This window comes from Carya illinoinensis, chromosome 10 (genome assembly GCF_018687715.1).
Source record: "Carya illinoinensis cultivar Pawnee chromosome 10, C.illinoinensisPawnee_v1, whole genome shotgun sequence".
Taxonomy (NCBI): domain Eukaryota; kingdom Viridiplantae; phylum Streptophyta; class Magnoliopsida; order Fagales; family Juglandaceae; genus Carya; species Carya illinoinensis.
Genome location: NC_056761.1, coordinates 19,890,430 through 19,910,238, shown reverse-complemented (window position 1 = coordinate 19,910,238; position 19,809 = coordinate 19,890,430). Strand labels below are relative to the sequence as shown.

The following is a 19,809-nucleotide window of genomic DNA, read 5'->3' as shown; positions in this document are numbered from 1 at the left end:
ACTACTTGTACAATGGAGTTGCATCTTTAGTACTTTTTGGATCATAACCATTTTGGACTAGTGTTGTGATCTATTTAATGGGTCTTTATGTATGAAGTATGTTTTAAGCATTTGGGATATTTTCAATTTGGTGCATAGTATTGCTAAAAAAAAAAAAATTATCCGCTGCGAATATTGCATAATGTTATATGCATATTAGGAACATTGCATCTTATATGTCATGAACGGGGGCAGGTAACCTTGTGTTGCATGTCTCGACGCTTCAAATGTTCGTCCAATCCCAAATGGAATTTGGGGGCGTCACAGGGTGGTATCAGAGCAATACGTCTCTGGGCAGTAAATCCACATGTACTTAGGAAATGCACCAAACATTAGGCTTGAAATTTTAGTCGTCAGTAGGCTTGAATTTCTTAAGGTATGAAAGGTAGTATGTGGTTTTAATACATATACTCGTGTGTTTCAAGAAGGGACACATGACTCGTGATAGAATACCTCGGAATCCTAAGGGAGATAACAATCAAGAGGATCAGAATTTCCCGATGGATGAAGGATTAGTTGAGGTAAACATAGTTAACGTTGATCTGATTGCAATTGATGGTAGTATTGCATTATTGTTATTTTGGAGTAGGTCAAGTCTTTGGGGTTGGTAAATTGTACATTGTTTGATTCAAACGAGTCATTGTTTCTATTAATTGTGGTAGTGCTTGAGAATTCAGCTTGGAAGCTAAATTGTTACCCTAGTGGTAAGAATAACAATTTTCATTAGAAGTATTATTGTTCATACCAATGTAGACATAGAATACCTTTTAGTAATATGAGAAAGGATATGTAGGATTGATGAATGGTATTCCACATATTTGGAGGATTGTTTTGATTATGAGAATACGATAGAAATTGTGTTTGGAAGAGTAATTTGATTAGGAGAAGGTTTAACCTTAGTAGGATTCATTTATGATAATAGTATTACCATGCCGCCAATAAATGATTTCTGGCAAAGCACTATCTTTATGGATACATAGATCGATCTTCTTTTGAAGACTATTATATGGGGAGTAAAATCTTGGTCTTGAGGATTTATATGAACATTAAGAACAAATCATTTAGATTTAGAATAATTGATAACTCATGATGGATAGAAGAGTTATGACAATCATAAGAGAAAAAGTCTCAAGTTTAAGTTATTAACTGGTCAGTTATCGAAGTACCACCTAGGAAGATGGTTGATTGTTGCGATTATAAAGAAGTAAGTTAGTCCTAAACCAGTAGAACTCCTTGAGATTTTTATTAACTTGAAGATTACTGAAAGTTTGGATATGCATGATTAAATGCATATTTATATGAGTCATTGGATCATGTCATATATATGAAAATCCCTGAAAGAAATAAAATGGAGTACATAAAACATCTACCAGAAGATAGAAACACAAATATGAATATTTTTGAAGTATTATTTTATTATCATAAAGCAAAATTACAGAAATTTGAGGCTCTTTGCCTCAATCTTTAAACGCTCTTGCTATTCAAAAATCTGCATGCCTTTTCTATCTAAAGGAGTAGCCACTCGAAAAGAAGAGTTAAGCAAAGATTTTAAATCTCTGTTCTCTCGCTTTACTGCTTCTATCTTCATGTTGGATTCCATAAGAAGCCTCTGAAGGATAGAAATTTTCTCGTGGAGTTTGTCAACCCCACCAGTCCTGGATTGCAGTCGCTGAGAATATGCGACAATGTCTGATGAGTATCGAGTACCGAGACTCACAAGCTCGTAGATAAGTTCATTATCAGACTTATTAGTCAGATCATTATTGGATTGCATTATAGCACTTACGGAAGAAGTATAAACAACTGGTGAACGAGGTGCAGAATACCTCATGTTTTGGTAATGAGAAGATTGCTAAGCCATTGCAAAGTGAGTAAGCAGAAAGAGATTGCAGAGTAAGAATGCAGACTAATTTCAGAAAAGTAAAGAAGATGAGATGAGAAAGAAAATGAACTGAATAATTCTTTTATAGAGAAAATTATGACGAATCATCTCTCGTGAATCATTTCTCTACAAGAAACAAGAGCAATGTAGTATCATAGATGCGATGCCCGACAATTACAAAAGAACAAAGTAGTGTCATAGCTATGCGGCGCCTGACAACTACAGAAGACCTATAAAAATCATGCGCATCAGAGTTGTCTGGTCTAAAACAGAGGGCCACCGTTTTAAAAAAAAAAACAGAGAGAGAGAGAGGATAACAGCTTAATTTTGATGAATTCTCTACTAACTTTGGTATTTACAAGAACACTTAAAGTATATCGCCTATGTTTTTCTAAAGAAGAGTTTCGGAAGATTATTTACTTGAAATTTTAGGTTTGGAGAGTGTGTCGATACAACTTGGCCAACCTTGTGGAAAGAAGTATAATATAATTGTTGATTAAAATAAGAGAGTTAAGGAATGACATAATCTCAAAGGCAAACATATACGGAATAGACACCAAGTTGGTAAGCAACACATATTCCTTAACTTGTTATTTCTTACTTACTTCGATTTCGAGGACGAAATCTTTTTTTTAGGAGGGGAGATTGTAACAGCCCGCTAGAAATTCAATTGTGAAATTTCTATTAACTTTAGGAACTTCGTGAAAACCCCATAAGTTTTCAAGAATCCATTAATCGTATAGGTTTTTGTCTAACTACATAGTTAGTGTTATTATTTACTATGGTATCAGAAGTGTGTTTTTAATTATTGGAGATAGTTAGAAGTGTCAAAATGTATTATGGTTTGTGCCATTAGACTCGGAGGGTTATTTAAAATCTTATGGCGCAATAACATTTTTTCATATTTTCGGACAAAACGTCTGTTCAAAACTGTAGATATTATTGGATAAAAAGAAATATCTTGAGATAATTTTCATGAATATTATTGGGTAAAAATATTTTGAGTTGATTTTTATAGATATTATTAGATAAAAATATCTTAAGTTGATTGTTTGTAGATACTATTGGATAGAATATTATGAGATAATCTTTTATAGATATTTTGGGTAGGAGCAAACTACACTCAACTCTCAACTCCAGCCTCATCTCTTCTATATCTCATCCATAAGTATCTCTAGCCACCTCTCCCCACGAAATTATCTTCATTTACACTTTCCATTGAAAGATTATCAAACACTCTCTCTCAGACAGCTTTTAGGAGGTCTTTTGCACACCCATTTCGAAGCTTTTGTAAGTGTTTTATCATAAAGTCTCCTTCATATAAGTTGTTCCTTTTTGAGTCTAGTTTACATGTATATCTTATTTGCCCCATTTGAATATCATTTGGTCAGTCAAATATTGTGTAAACTATAGAAAGGTCATTCTGAGAGATAAACTAGAGAATATGTTATAGTTTGGAGTTTTTGACCAAGCTAATGGATAGATATTGGTCCGAAAGTTTTATGAAGTATTGTTAACATATATATGTGACTATTGGTTGAGTATTTTTGCATGATTAAAGGTTTTGATGAAATATTTTCTTAGATTTAGAAACTTAGAAACTGGAAGAAGAAAAACAGTTTCTATTTTGAGAAAGTTTAACTCTTTGGTGGTCTAAACCTATTCTAATGACTTTAATAATTTTATTGGAGGATCCTAAGTATCTTATATACATGTTATATTATTATTTTGAAGATATTTGATGTTAGTTTCAAAGATATGAAATTTTATACAAAGAGATATTCAAATGAGCCAAAGTGTGGATATTCTTGGCTAAATTTATGTTTTGGTTAATTTCTAACCATGTGATCTTGAATTAGAAGCTTATATATGTTTTAGGACATCTTTTTAAACCATGTGATGGTTTGGTTTGAAGATCATATATTTATAAGTCATAGATCAAGAGATTTATCAAAACTAGTTGAGGAAAAAGTTTCTGTTTTTGGACTAAGTGTAAAACCAAAAACTCCAAATGTTATTTTGTGATTTTGGTGACTTTAGTTTGATGATTTAAAGCATGGTTGATGTTAGGATGATATTATGAATATCTTAGAAGTAAGATTTGATTTTTGAAATTCTTGGAGATGTTTTGATTTAAGGTCAAAACTTGTGATTCAAGTGCTTGGATCTTTTTACAAAAAGGTTTGGTGTTAATTATTAGCTTTTTCTAAATGGATGTTTTAAGTATGGTTTTGAACTTAGGATTGGAAGATGTTTGTTGCAAAATTTTGGTTTAAGCATGAGTTTTGAAGTTGGAAGGAATTGCAACAAAAATCAAGGGAAATGACCTATGGATGTTTCAGCCATAGTGTGTTCTTCATAGTTGTGTTTTGTTTTAAATTTTTCTGAGTTGATATTTAAGTTTAGGACAAAATTTACATGAGGAATGTAAATTTTGGAAACTTTTGGAATTAGTATGCAAAATCCTTAAGTTATGGGTAAAACGGTCATTTTCCTACATGCAGAGAGTAAAATAGAAATTTTACTCTTTAAGTTAGTATTTTCCATATTTCAATTTATTAGTGATTTAGTGCTAACTTTTAAAATCACTAATTACAGTTCCTCGTGATCGCGCTTAAGGTTTTATAAGAAACGCGGAGATCGAGGTAAATTAGCTTTTAACTTACTAGCAGTCTACTATGTATGTGTGCTAAGTAAAGGAACTACAGTTTATGTATGTGTGTTATAATATATTTCATGCCATTCCAAGTCATCACGTATTCCAGTCACGTTTCATCTTGATTACTTATGTATGGGGTCACAGCAATTGTGACGCATACACTACGTGAGACACAACAATTATGACACGTAGAATACATGGGGCCACAACAATTGTGGAGTATGTATTTAAGCAGTTAAAGAATAAGTTTCCGTATAATACATGGGGCCATAACAACTTTGGAGTATGTATTTACACGTAGAATACATGGAGCCACAACAACTATGGAGTATGTATTTTTCATGTTAAGTCAAGTTTGTGTAGAATACATGGGGCCACAACAACTGTGGAGTATGTACTTTTCATGTTAAGTCAAGTTTGTGTAGAATACATAGGGCCACAACAACTGTGGAGTATGTATTTTTCATGTTAAGTCAAGTTTCAGAACAAGTTCATGATAAGTCAAGTTTCAGATCAAGTTCATGTCAAGTCAAGTTCAGTTCATGTTTCAATTTAAGTTATGTCAATTATGCTATGTTGTACGCCAAGTTTTGCTTTAATTACTTATGAATTTGATTATGCATTTATGCTTTTACTGTCATGCATGCATCATTAGCTTGTGTGGAAGTTTTTTGTTAACTTACTGAGATTTGTAATCAAATCTCACTTTGGTAGTCACAACTACCATTCCCCCCGAATGGTAGATCTTGTTACAGGACCTGAAGGAGAATCAAGAGCTGATCAACTAGACACAGTTGACTAAGCGACGGTGCGACGTCAATGTTAATATAGTAGTTAACGTAAATTACTACTTGTACAATGGAGTTGCATCTTTAGTACTTTTTGGATCATAACCATTTTGGACTAGTGTTGTGATCTATTCAATGGGTCTTTATGTATGAAGTATGTTTTAAGCATTTGGAATATTTTCAATTTGGTGCATAGTATTGCTAAAGAAAAAAAAATTATCCGCTGCGAATATTGCATAATGTTAGATGCATGTTAGGAACATTGCATCTTATATGTCATGAACGGGGGCAGGTAACCTTGTGTTGCATGTCTCGACGCTTCAAATGTCCGTCCAATCCCAAACAGAATTTGGGGGCGTCACACAGGTTATCCTCCCTCAACGCAATCAAGCATCTCTCTTGCTAGGTCTAACCCCACTCGAGCACACAAGTTGCTCCTTAGCTCGGTCGAGCATCTCTCCTACTGGGTTCAACCACACTTGAGCAATCAGGTTAGCCTCCCTCAAAGTAGTTGAGCATCTCTCCCTCCGGGTCTATCCCTACTTGAGTACACGAGTTGGCCCTCAATGTTGTCAAGCATCTCTCATGCCGAGTCTAACCCCACTCGAGCACATGTGTTACCCCTCAACACAATCAAGAATCCCTCCCGCTTGGTTCAACCACACTTGAGCAGTCGGGTTAGCCTCCCTCAACGCGGTCAAGCATCTCTCCTATTGGGTCAAACCCCACTTGAGCACATGGGTTACCCTTTAATGCGGTCGAGCATCTCCTTTAGCAAAGCCGAGTGTCCTTACTCGCACTAGCGACCAAAGGATGAAAAAACTTCCTTAAGTGTTTCTCTCTTTGCCACCTAGCACAGTTGAGCTAATCTCCCACCTAGCCCTAAAGCTAAGTTCCATACTTGCACCGGCAACCAAGGGAGGAAACAGATTCCTTAAGTGTTTCACTCATTGCCACTTGACGTGATCAAACTCATCTCCTACCCAGCACCAAAGTCAATTTTTGCACTGGGACCAGTGACCAAAGGAGGAAACAGGTTCATTAAGTGTTTCCCTCCTTGCAACCTAACACGGTCAAGCCCATCTCCTGCCTAGTCTCCAAAGCCGAGTGTTCTCATGGTCGCACTTGGCCATCAACACCAGCTCATCTTCTCCAACAACTGCCTTACAAGGGTTACCTTCAGGAATGAGTCAACAAGCTCAATAGTTGTCTGAGATGGACCTAGGGGGTTGATGGGCTCCCTGACCGACCACTTAGCATAGGTTACAACAAACAAACTTTAACATCAATACCAAATTGGGAACGTCCATAGAAAATTGTCTCGATGTGGAAAAGAATCCACTAATGCCATCAAAAACAAAATTAGTTGCTAAATATTGATGTGAACCCCAATTGACTTGCTTTAAGACCAAACAACAATATTAGAAAAACAAATCCAAGAACGCCAAACTCAAGTCTATGGATGGAAAATTTAGACCCGTTGAGATCTCGTTTCAAGAACCTAGATTATATTAAAATCTAGCCTAATGAAATCCCGTCTCAAGAACCCAAATTACAAGTAGGAACGCTACAAAAGTTGTGATTTACCTTTGATAAATTCATGAGTTCAATTAAGAACAAGAGGAGAAAATTCACTCACAATGAAAATTCAATAAAAAAATGTATTCCTTCTCAAATGAGGCTACAAGTGGTTTAAATAACAATTTCCAAAACCTTAAGTGAGCCGCGGTACTGTAGCGTGAACAGTGCCTTGGCTACAGTACTTCTAAAACCCTAGTTCACTTTAAATAATAACTTTCCAAATATGCCCTTGGCCAAAATACAAGGCCTTCCCAAAAATCCTAATTTAGTAGAAATATGACATATATGTGTGGGCTGACATCCTCAAACCCACTTATTCTAAACTAATAAAATAAGCTCTTTTATTGAAATAAATAAGTCCAAGGTCTTCAATAACAATAAGCCCAAGTCGTGTCTTTCGTAGCATATCACGTGGATGAAAACTGCATCTCCTCCTCTTAAGCCCATCTTGAATGTTGGGCTCTTGCTAAACATGTCTCAAGTGGATTGCACCCCCATCTATGCATAGCTTCCTTGATCTTCCTAGCTCTTGATCTTGTAATTAACCCATTTGAAACTTGTAAAAGATTTTTACGACTTGGTCCACCTTGGGGCCCATCATTCCCCCTCTCCTCAAAAGGATTCGTCCTCGAATCCCCACCTGGATCAAAGGGAAAAATATCAGTTACATTGAAAATAGTAAACACATAATACTTACCTGGAAGATCCACTAGATATGAAGTATCATTAATTTTATCAAGAATTTGGAAATGTCCATCCAAGCTACTTCTGTCATCAACAGGTGAAGGCATTAAATCAAAAGGAATAAGTAGATTAAAGCCAAAAACAACTTCAAAAGATAAATGAGAGATAGTAGTATGCATGGTCTTATTATATGAGAACTCTAATAATAACAAATGATACTCTCGCAAACGTTTATGCAACAATTCAATGAATGGAAAATGAAACTCGCACAAACGTTCATGAAACACATCTAAAGTCTTTCTTACACCAAAATGATCACTCAAATTATATGCGACCTCAATGAATGGTAAACCGTACTCCCAAAAGTGTTCATGCAGTACGCCTAAACTCTTCTTTACACCAAAATGACCACTCCAACTATATGCAAACTCAATGAATTGGAAACAATACTCCCACCAATGTTCATGCAATATGCCTAAAATATTCTTTATACCAAAGTGACCACTCCAACTATATGCAAACTTAATGAATTGCCACCAATGGTCATACCACACGTCTAAAATCATTTTTATATCAAAATTTCCCAACAGACCACATCCATGCACAAGCAACTCATGCATAAGACTAGTAGGCACACAAAGTCTTTTATCTCTAAACAAGTACCAATCTAGTCTATAGAACTCACCAAACGATGTTTTCTCGAATACTCTATACGCACTAGCCAAGCCATTATCAATAACATACAATTTCTTATCATATTCAAGTCTCAATAATTTTGTATCTAAAATGATGACAAGGACATACCTTCTTGCTAAAGCATCAAACACAAAATTTTTCTTACCATGTATGTACTGAATGACATGAGGAAAGGTCTCAATGAATTGAACCCACTTGGCATGAATTCTATTCAACTTATCTTGTCCCTTTAAGTGCGTCAAGAACTTATGTTCTTCAAAGAAAGGTCAGGTAAGGATTGTCGCACCTGGTATAAAATCAATGTAATGCTCTATCTCTCTAATAGGTGGCAATTCACTAAACACTCCGCTATGAATTACAACCTTATATCCCTGCAACAAAGACATAACAATACTAGGCAAAGATTCATTAAATCCGTTAGTGGTAAAATTTTCCTTAGCATAAAAACTCACTTCTCTCTTTGTTTTTCTTTCAATTTCTTCACTCCTGTTTTTTTTTTCACTCTTATTTTTCTTTTCACTCTTTTTTTTTTCTTTCACTCTCTTTTTCCTTTTCACTCTCTTTTTTCTTTTCACTCTTTGTTTTCTTTTCATTCTCTATTGTTTCTTCACTCTCTTTATTCTTTTCACTCTCTCATTCTCTTGAGGTTTTGGTCTCACTATTTCTTTTTTTCTCAATTTCACATTCACTTTTTCTTTTTTTTCTTAATCTCACTTTCACTTTTTCTTTTTTGATCAATCTCACTTTCTCCCTTTCTTTTTTGATCTCTCTTTCTTTTTTGATCAACCTCACATTTCAACTTCAGTTGGTTCTCATGGACCTGTGTTGGAGTTAAAGGAGCAAGTTTGATTATTTTTCCATCATTTTCAAAACTGTACATGTTCCTAAACCCATCATAGATCAATCTCCTATCACATTGCCACGGCCTCCCCAACAAAATATGGCCAGCATGCATAGGCACTACATCACAAAGTACCTCATCCTTGTACCTCCCAATTGAAAAAGATACTAACACTTGCTTATTTATCCTAACCTCCCCACAATCATTTAACCACTGCAACTTGTATGGTTTAAGGTGTTTCAAAATAGGTAAATTCAATTTCTCAACTAAGGTAGTGCTAGCAACATTAGTACAACTTCCCCATCAATGATCATACTACATACCTTGTTGTTGATGTGGCATCTAGTGTGAAAAATGTTCTTCTCTCTCTGCTTCTCTGTATCATCCATCTTACTATGTGTATTGACAGCACACCTGACAACAAGAGACTCACCATATTCCTCATTCTTATATTCATGTTCAATACTAGGTTTATGTCTCCTCCTATCTCCCCTACTTTGCAGATTTTTAATCAATGCACCTTGTTGATCCATCCTATTCCTCACTTTCCCCAACCTCAAATTTAACCGCTTAAGTTGTTGTTGCATGACTTGCAACACAAATGAATTATTTGACATCTCCTTTGGTTATGAGTCACTTTAATGAGACCTTGTATGTGCTGCACAAAAAGAATGTTAGTGAAAAAAGACCTCACACGCTCTCCCTTACGTGTTTACACTCAAATAATGACACTCCACTCCTGTATCACTCTAAATTGACTTTTTCCCGATAATGATCTCACACTCTCTTGCTTTTTACTTCAAGAGTTTTCCCACTCAAGTTCTTTCAAAATTAATTGAACTCAATCAAGATAAAGCAACCTTGTTTAATCCCAACTAGTAATTAGATCCAAGAAACAAGAACAAGAGACACACGGACGGAACAACAATGACACGAGAATCAAGGAAATTATACGAGGGAAAGAGTAATTACAAAACAAGACACCAACTAGAAAAAATGTATTCAGCCCCTTTAAAGATAACGCTCAATCAATGCCAAACCACTCAATTTCATATGGCAAAGTATTTCAAACAGCTATACCCAAAATCATTTTCTTTCTCTTCTTCTTCTTCTTTTTTTTTTTTTTTTTTTTTGGATTTTTTTGCCTTTTTTTTCGATTTTTTTTTCTTTTCTTTTCCTTTCTTTTCTTTTCTTTTCTTTTCCTTTCTTTTTTTTTTCCTTTTCTTTTCTCAACAATTCAACCACAAACAGAAATATTCAATTGTGATAATCAAACAATTGAATTCAAACACATACAAATTGACAAGGAAATAGAAGGGAATCAATGAAACCATAGAAATTTCAAACCCTAAATGGTGCAAATTTTGGCAGCTCTCAAACAAGAAATTTAGCCACCATATGATGATGAACATAAAACCCAAAAGATAAAATAATTTGGCAGCCCTAAGAAATTCGAATTTCTGCACTTTTTTTTTTGTGCAACCTTAGAACAATGAAGCTCTAGAATTAACGATACAATAAATAAAAATAGAATCAGACCTGATTGGAAACCTTGCTCTGATTACCAAATGATGTGAACCCCAATCGACTTGCTTTGAGACCCAACAATAATATTGAAAAAACAAACCCAAGAACGCCAAACTCAAGTCTATGGATGGAGAATTTAGACCCGTTGAGATCTCGTTTCAAGAATCTAGATTATATTAAAATCTAGACCCAATGAAATCCCATCTCAAGAACCCAAATTACAAGTAGGAACGCCACAAAGGTTGTGATTTACCTTTGATAAATTCAAGAGTTCAATTAAGAACAAGAGGAGAAAACTCACTTACAATGAAAATTCAATAAAAAATGTCTTCCTTCTCAAATGAGGCTACAAGTGGTTTAAATAACAATTTCCAAAACCCTAAGTGAGCCGCGGGTACTGTAGCGTGAACAGTGCCCGGGTTATAGTACTTCTAAAACCCTAGTTCACTTTAAATAATAACTTTTCAAATATGTCATTGGCCAAAATATAAGGTCTTCCCAAAAATTCTATTTCAGTACAAATATGAGATATATGTGTGGGCTGACATCCTCAAGCCCACTTATTCTAAACTAATAAAATAAGCTCTTTTATTGAAATAAATAAGTCCAAGGTCTTCAATAACAATAAGCCCAAGTCGTGTCTTTCGTAGCATATCACATGGATGAAAACTAGATCTCCTCCTCTCAAGCCCATCTTGAATGTTGGGCTCTTGCTAAACATGTCTCAAGTGGATTGCACCCCCATCCATGCATAGCTTCCTTGATCTTCCTAACTCTTGATCTTGTAATTAACCCATCTGAAACTTGCAAATGATCTTTACGACTTGGTCCACCTTGGGGCCCATCAAATATAGAAATACATGCTCTTTGCTAACGATAAACAATTACCTAAAATCATTAGTGCACTTGATTATCAGGCAAACGTTCTTATAAATACACTTCCTAGAGGCCCATCCTCGAAGGCCCTTAATATAAATTTCAAGGATTCTCCTCGAGGACCACCAATGTATACAACGGAAAACTAGGGACATGTTTCCATAATTTTTCTATAATTTTTCAAAATATCTCTATCACGGCTTGATTTGAAGATTCTCAAGATCTTTTTATTGAGCAAATCAACTATAAGAATCGCGGGCATCTCTTAGTGATAACGTTGACTGGTCTAGCTCATTGAAAACCTATCACTAATAACAAGTGAAAAGATAAGGTTAAAAGATAAGGCAAGGAAGAGACAAGCCAAAAGAGGTTGACTCAAATACAAAAAGGTAAAAGCTACAGACTATCAACGACTTTTGTACATATTGCCTCCACCATACACAGTGACTCCAAATGATCTTCTCTAAAGGGAGGCATAATCTTCACCTCCTGAAATCCTAAATTCTTCTATTGCATTGAGAAATACGTGACGCCATGAGGGATTATAAAATCCTCTATTATAGTGGATTTCATACCCAAACGACTCGGGGGCATAGATTTTATACCGAATTACGTAAATCGGTATATCTCTCTTTATTTATCTTTTATTTGCTTATTTACTATTTATTTTATAGATAAATGCCCAGAGTATCGTATGAACGTTTGAATCTCCATCGTGGGACTGCGATGATACTTTCTTCCATTCCTATTTGTTATGTAAATTATGCATTAATAAGTACAATAATTAAAAAAAAAAAAAAAAGAAGAGTGGAAGAGAGGACAAACTCCCTTCATAGAGAGAAAGAGGGAGAGGTGTTTTTTCCATAAGCCTGTATTTTACATCAATAACATGAGACAAGAATCATGATCCTGCTAATATGCTCCTCTAAATATTAAAGTTTTACAAAATTGCATCCTACCTATAAAAGAGGTACGTTCTTGTTTATTTTATCCGTGTAATGGGAGTATGTTACCAAGACCACAAATGCTATATCTACCGTATGTGGGATCCAAATTTCCGTCTCGATTTTTTTTATTTAATGATTAAAATTTTTTTTAATGATATTATGAATTTTTTATTTTTTAAAAAATATTTAAAAATATAAAAAAATTAAAAAAAAAAAAAATCGTCATCTCCTGACCGACCTCGTGCTACATCCTCGGATGCAGCACTGCTCTACCAAAATTTGTAGTTTACCCGGATGAGAAAACGTGTTGCTTTACCAGTCTTCGTAGTTCTTCATAAAAAAAAATAAAAATATAAAAATAAGATCAAATTATTTAAATTTGGAATCTTTCTGAGTCAGCATGAACTGTGGAATTAGTTTGCAAGCCCAAGTTATTTTTGGAGCCCATGATACAGACAAAAGACTCTTTTAATTTCCGCCGTCGTATTCCCAAAATTCTTATTCAAAGAAGACACAAGGAGGACCAAGAAAATTCAAAGAAGGCACAAGGAGGACCAAGAAAATAAACAAGGCCAAGGCCAGCATGCTCTGTGTAACACAGCTCTTTCCTCTCTACCTATCAAAGAAAACCAGATGGCTTCAACAACATAGAAGAAAACGAAATCTCCCCCAAAATCAAACGCTCTCAGTTTCAGAGAGAAGAGAACCCTCCGAGTGAACTATGAAAGATATCGCCAAGCTGATCCATTTTTTTACCATTTTATGCCTCACTTTCTTCCCCAAAGTAGTCATCTCTCTCACTCTGGGCTCCCTAAATGCAACTCAATCACTCACAAATGAACAGACCCTTGTCTCCCCCGGCCAGGTTTTTGAGCTGGGATTCTTCGATCCAGGCAACTCAAAGTGGTACCTGGGAATATGGTACAAGAAAATCCCTGTTAAAACAATTGTTTGGGTTGCAAACAAAGACAACCCACTTTCAAACTCATCCTCCGGCACCTTCAAGATCAGTGACCGTGGAAACATCGTTGTCGTCGACAGTGTTGGGAGCGTACTTTGGTCGTCCAAGCAAACCCAGGAAGTTGTTAATCCAGTTGTACAGCTTTTAGATTCAGGAAATCTTGTGGTCCGAGAAACGAGCGAAATCGACCCCGAAAAGCATCTATGGCAGAGCTTCGATTATCCTACAGACACTCTGTTACCGGATATGAAGATGGGGTTGAACTTCGACTCTGGTTTCGACTGGAACCTGACTTCTTGGAAGAGCTCGGAGGACCCTTCAACGGGAGACTACTCATTCAAGTTAGATGTCCATGGATTTCCGGAAATTTTCTTGCTCAAGAATCAAGAACCAAAGTACCGAAGCGGGCCTTGGAACGGCATAAGGTTCAGTGGGGTACCGGAAATGGCGCCTTTGAACGGTCTCAAATTCAGCTTTGTAATGGACGAACACGAGGTAACTTACTCATTTTCCATAACAAATGCGTTTCTAATTTCCCGGTTGATTATGAATTCAACCGGTTATCTCCAACGATTTACGTGGATCGAGAGCAGCCAGGAGTGGAATTTATATTGGGAAGCCCCTAAAGATCAATGCGATAACTACAAAGAGTGCGGCCCATATGGCATCTGCGACACGAACGCGTCGCCTGTCTGCAGATGCATGAAAGGGTTTTCTCCCAAGAATTTGCAGGCGTGGAATCTGAGAGATGGGTCTGAAGGGTGTGTGAGGAACACGACATTGGGTTGTCGGAGTGACCGATTCTTGCAGTTGAAAAACATGAAACTACCGGAGACAACGACAGCTTTTGTGGACAAGACCATGAGTCTCAAGGATTGTGAAGAAATGTGTCTCAAGAATTGTTCCTGCACTGCTTATGCTAACTACAGGATCAACGATGGAGGAATTGGGTGTGTGACGTGGACCAGTGAGCTCGTAGACATGAGAGCCTACACAGAGGGCAGTGGCCAAGATCTCTACGTTCGATTGGCAGCATCTGAAATTGGTATGTTCGGATCTGCCTTTGTTCCTAATCTTTTTCTTACTCTTATGTGTTATATTTTCTGTCCTATGCCTTAATTTAATTTCGTTTAATACTGAGTTAGATGCTGCACCGGTTCTGCTATTAGCCTATTAAACCTTTTAGATTATTTTTCAATATGGGCATAATGTACCAATCAAGTTTTCCTCAAAATTTTAGAATTTCAGTCTGAAGAAATAGATCCGAAAAATATTACTACTTATAATATTTTTTTATTAAAAATTTTATGTATAGTTAATTTTATGTATTCACTCTATTAATATAATTGATTATTTATTTTTTTTAATATAAAATTTTTATTTTAGTCAATTACATAATATGTAATTAACATTTAAAGAGTAAGTAAAAATAATATTATGAATCAGAATTTTTTTTACTGTTGGTTTAATTTTTTTAAAATAATATTAAATATTTAATAAAAAACCTCAATTCTTTATATATCTTCTTTTTAAAAATTTAACATTTGCAGACATAAATTTGAGGGGTTACTTGTTTTCTATTGTACCGAGAATGATTCTTCTCATGCGGATTGAAACATAAGGCAGGGAGATTTGAAAGGACAATAATAAAAGTAGAATTTATGATTGATAATAACCGGAGAGTCGGAGACAGATGGCATAAATTCTTTAGTAAGTATTTATTTTGCATTCCGCCAGAAGGTTTTAAAGCTACCGTCTGTTTAGATCTGAAACCAAACCCACCATTTTGATGGTCCTAGATCCAATTTATAGGCTAGCTAGACCGCAGAGGTCACAGCAAGCAATGTTCACCCCAACATCAACAAGAGTTCTGCTAAAGTCACATGCATGTTATGCACAAGGAGTCCTACTATTCATTAATTTGAAGTACTAGATATGCTCATTTTGTAGGAAAATATTTATAGAAGTGTGCAAGTTTCATACTTCTTTTTAAAAGGCGTACGCCCACTTACACATCCAAAATTATATCAAAGATTATTCTATCTGAATTTCAAACACGATTTGAAATTTGGGACATGCTTTCTTAAAGGAAATCTAATATCTACCGGTGATTAAGGTGCGTGTGTTCGATGGCATATAGTGGCTGTCTCCCCTCCATTTAAAAGATAAATTTTACTTTTCACCTTGATTGGTTGTGTAATACAAACAAAGTATTTCTTTAATTCTATTTTGGTCGACACAACAAAAAAAGCAGATAGGTAGACCCACGAAGAGAGTTACACAGATTACAACTACTACTTAGGGCCCCACATTTCATTAACGCTTTCGGCCCTTTGGAGTCCAAATCCTGACGCTCTTTGGGCCGTCCCTTTTGACTTTAGAGGTTGCTGTCCCGCAGCACCCACCACTCCTTACCGTTATTTTTCAAATTATTACACGATTTAACTATAAAAAAATTTAAATTTTGTATTCTCAATTTCTCATTCAATTCTGAGCATTAAAGTAGATGAAAAATAGTTGATGGTAGACACGATATGTCAAGGGTTTGGTAGTTTGAGGGTGTAAAGTCTCCATTTTTGTGTTTTTTTTTTTTTGGTTGAATTTGGACAGTTAGTGCAACAATTGGATGAAATATATCTTAGAGAAAGTGAAAAATTATTTATCCTTTAAAAAGAGTTTGAAATTGTGGGTGATTTTTGTTTCCAAGAAAAGTGAAGTTTTTTATTGCCAAATATGCCCATGCAGCTACACGCCATCTTAACTTACATCAATAATGCCCCACACTGTTTGTCCTGTGTATTAAAGTCTCTATATTTGTTTGTTGTTAACTCTGTAGCAGCAAACCATGTCATATTAGTCTCTAGTGGCTCTTTGGCCTTTTGCTTTCTTCTTCCTTTTGGTCATTTCCAGCACCCAGAGTGGAAATTTTTTGGCACATGGGCATAGTAATTGTCCCATGTCAAAGGAAAGAATTAGAATTTGACCCGATGATGTGATATGTCTTTGAAACTGTATGGCCCTTTTGCCAGTGAGTTAGGTATCTGCTACTTTGGAAATGTGTTTCTAAAGTCGCCTGATCGGACAATTTCTCATGGATTCTTATCGTTTTTGCATGGCTTCTGTTGTCTTTAATAATCATATTCTGTATGACTGTTCAATCGAAAGTGATGCCTCAAGTACTGGGTGTAGAGTTGTTTATTGGATTGTTTTCATAAAGTTCTTTGACTCTTCGAATGATTCTTGTACTTGAAAACTGTTATCCATCTTCTCATATCTTATGGTGTTGGGTGCAACTGGAATAATGCAAGTTAACTAAGATTGTTCATTGTTTTGTCTGAAAAATACAACTAGCTATAACGGTACTGTGAGATTTTTCTGGTTGTAATTATGCCATTGCTTTCTCTTAATGCGGTGCTAATTATCTGCACATTTCCATACAAACTTGTGAAAACCCTTTAACGCTATGACGTGATGAAGAACGCATAAAAAAACAATAAGAAGCCTTTTTATACATTTATTGCGACTCACACAAATCTGTTTGTTTCAGCTTATAGCGGAAGTGCAGACTCTGGGCATGGCTCTGACAAGACGAAACAAATAATCATGGTAATAGGTATTACGGTCAGCATTGTCATTTTACTGTCAGGATTGACAGTCTTCTTTGTGCGGAAGAGGAAGGGATTGCAAATGATATGGAAAGAAAAGACAGAGCGAAGAAAGGGTATAGAAATCTATAGTTTATAATCTTTTGCGAGCAAAATGAGAGTGAAATGAAGTCACTACCTTTTCTTAAATGTTCTTCTTACATTCTCTAAACCAGGTCCTCGTGAAAGAAGCCAGGATTTGTTGTTAAATGAAGTTGTCATTTCAAGTAAGAAGGAGTACTCGAGTGAGAGCAACATAGATGACCTAGAATTGCCGCTGTTTGATTTTAGTACTCTAGCAATGGCGACAAACAATTTTTCTGATGAAAATAAACTGGGACAAGGCGGTTTTGGCTCTGTTTACAAGGTAATTAATTCATCCTTCCCCTGGATTGAAATCACAAAGGCTCTCAAAATGTAATGTTGACAATAGTTATGTGGCTTTGTCAGGGTAGGTTGGTAGAAGATCACGAAATAGCAGTAAAGAGGCTCTCAAAAAGCTCTGGACAAGGGATTGAAGAATTCAAAAATGAGGTTAGATTGATTGCAAGGCTTCAGCACAGAAATCTTGTTAGATTGCTGGGTTGCTGCGTTGATATAGATGAGAAGATACTCATTTATGAGTACATGGAGAACAAAAGTCTGGATTATGTCTTATTCGGTAAGTCGCTGTTTGGCATTGTATGAGTTTATCTTTGTTTGTGCTCTCCTTGTTTTACCTATTTGTAATACCCAATGGTTTCCAGATAAAGCAAAACGCTCTTTACTGGATTGGCCAAGGCGATTTAATATCATATGCGGTACTGCTCGAGGGCTTCTTTATCTTCATCAAGATTCTAGGTTTAGAATTATCCATAGGGATCTCAAGGCAAGTAACATTTTACTAGATGGAGAAATGAACCCAAAAATATCAGACTTTGGCATGGCCAGAATTTTTGGCAAGGATCAGACAGAAGCTAACACAAGGAGAGTTGTTGGAACATAGTGAGTACGATAACAAGATCTCTCTAGCCTTTCTTGGACCAAACTCCAACTTCTTCACAATTCTCATCATTCCTATAAATATATATTTTGTGCAGTGGCTATATGTCTCCAGAGTACGCAATGGATGGACATTTTTCTGTGAAATCTGATGTTTTTAGCTTTGGAGTTCTAGTGTTGGAGATTATAAGTGGAAAAAAGAACCGAGGCTTTTATTATGCAAACAATGAACTAAACCTTCTGGGACATGTAAGTGAAGAAAACATTGCGTCAATCTAATCACATATCTTTCACCGAACTGTATCACTAACTAAAAATTTAAAATCACATTGCTGCAGGCATGGAAGCTTTGGAGAGGAGGAAATGGTTTGGAGTTGATTGATCAATCCTTGGGTGATTTATACTCCCCATCTGAAGTGATGAGATGCATACAGGTCGGCCTGCTGTGTGTCCAGGAGCGTGCGGAAGACAGGCCTACCATGTCATCTGTGGTGTTGATGTTGAGCAGTGAAACTGCGACATTGCCCCAGCCGAAACAGCCTGGCTTCTGCCTAGGAAGGAATCCTGTTGAAACTACTTCTTCATCTAGTAAACAAGAAGAATCATGCACTGTGAACAATGTCACAGTTACAATGCTAGAAGCCAGGTAGTCAGAGCTGAGGCTCAATCTAGGATGTCTCTATATTTTTGAACCTCTTGTAAGGTATAACCCTGTTAATCCATATCAGTGAATACACCTTACATCAATTTCTCTTGAAATTCATTCCATAAAAATTGTAATAGAAAAATGAAGGTCACATACGTTCAGTCACAATCTCTTGGAGGTGGTGTTTCGGTATCTGCAAGCAAAAGCAGAACTTTCATGTCCAAGTCATGTTAGTCAAATGTTCCCCGCAGGACCGACCGTTGCCAACCCCAAAATTGAAATTTCAAGCAATTTTCCATGATGCAATGACAAAGAGGATTAAGATTTCAAGCCTCAAATGGGAAAGACATCATAGAAATGCAAAATGGTTCACATCTCTCTTCCACTTAAGATCCTCGAATTTGCTCAAACGTTGACAAAATAAATAAATAAATTATAAAAAAAAAAAAAGCGTGAGGATCACCAAAGGGGTACGAGTTTTTCTGCAGAATCATGAACTTCTGGGACATCACAAGATTTAATAATTAGAACAACTTCAAAGTCAAGAATGGATAGTGCATGGCTAGTTCTAGTTTCCTCAGAACACTCAATCAAACAAATGGTAGATAGAACCATGTAATCATGTATATTATAGTTATTATGTTCAAATCTTTTACCCAAATACTCCTCAGAAAAAGAAATAATTCAATCACCCTCTCATATTCGTCTAGGATCATCCTATCAAAGGCCAAGTCCAACACGATTAGTTCATTATCTTAGTTATTATTTGATAAAGACTTGGTTATAAAGTAGTTTACAATTATTATATTAGTTATTGTAGTTTTGCTATCTATTAATAAACAAGGCTGCTGTTTTAATATATTTTGGGCTGTCTGAATAGCTAGTATTTGTCTCCACTTGTGCTTTCATGTACCGACTAAAATAATAACATAATTTAGTTGAATTTCCCATGATTTAAACGTTTAGAATACCAGTAAATATGTAAAACAAAAAGTTGTTTGTTAGAAGTATGTCAACACCACGGCCAAGGTGGTAGCCTAGTTGGTACGAGTTGGTA

The 19,809-nt window shown here is 35.8% G+C and overlaps 1 protein-coding gene across 5 annotated transcripts; it reads left to right on the top strand.

Annotated features, from left to right (window-relative positions):
• The first annotated feature begins 13,023 nt into the window (after positions 1-13,023).
• LOC122279113 (receptor-like serine/threonine-protein kinase SD1-7) lies at positions 13,024-18,865 on the top strand. 5 transcript variants are annotated; one of them, XM_043089454.1, is made up of 7 exons: positions 13,025-14,526; positions 17,029-17,202; positions 17,302-17,492; positions 17,576-17,786; positions 17,872-18,109; positions 18,205-18,355; positions 18,445-18,865. In XM_043089454.1, exons 1-7 carry the CDS (start codon positions 13,242-13,244, stop codon positions 18,754-18,756), a joined length of 2,562 nt encoding a protein of 853 aa, XP_042945388.1. In that variant the 5' UTR covers positions 13,025-13,241; the 3' UTR covers positions 18,757-18,865. The 5 variants fall into 5 exon arrangements, with proteins under 5 accessions (XP_042945389.1, XP_042945388.1, XP_042945390.1 ...); XM_043089456.1 differs by lacking the exon at positions 13,025-14,526 and adding an exon at positions 16,327-16,518; XM_043089455.1 differs by lacking the exon at positions 18,445-18,865 and having other exon boundaries at positions 13,024-14,526; positions 17,872-18,113; positions 18,205-18,299.
• The last annotated feature ends 944 nt before the right edge of the window (positions 18,866-19,809 follow it).

Coding starts and splice junctions, on each gene's coding strand:
- LOC122279113 (XM_043089454.1), top strand. CDS start 13,242: ATGAAAGATATCGCCAAGCTGATCCATTTTTTTACCATTTTATGCCTC. Junction 14,527..17,028: donor ATTGGCAGCATCTGAAATTG/GTATGTTCGGAT, acceptor TGTTTGTTTCAG/CTTATAGCGGAAGTGCAGAC. Junction 17,493..17,575: donor GTTTTGGCTCTGTTTACAAG/GTAATTAATTCA, acceptor TGGCTTTGTCAG/GGTAGGTTGGTAGAAGATCA.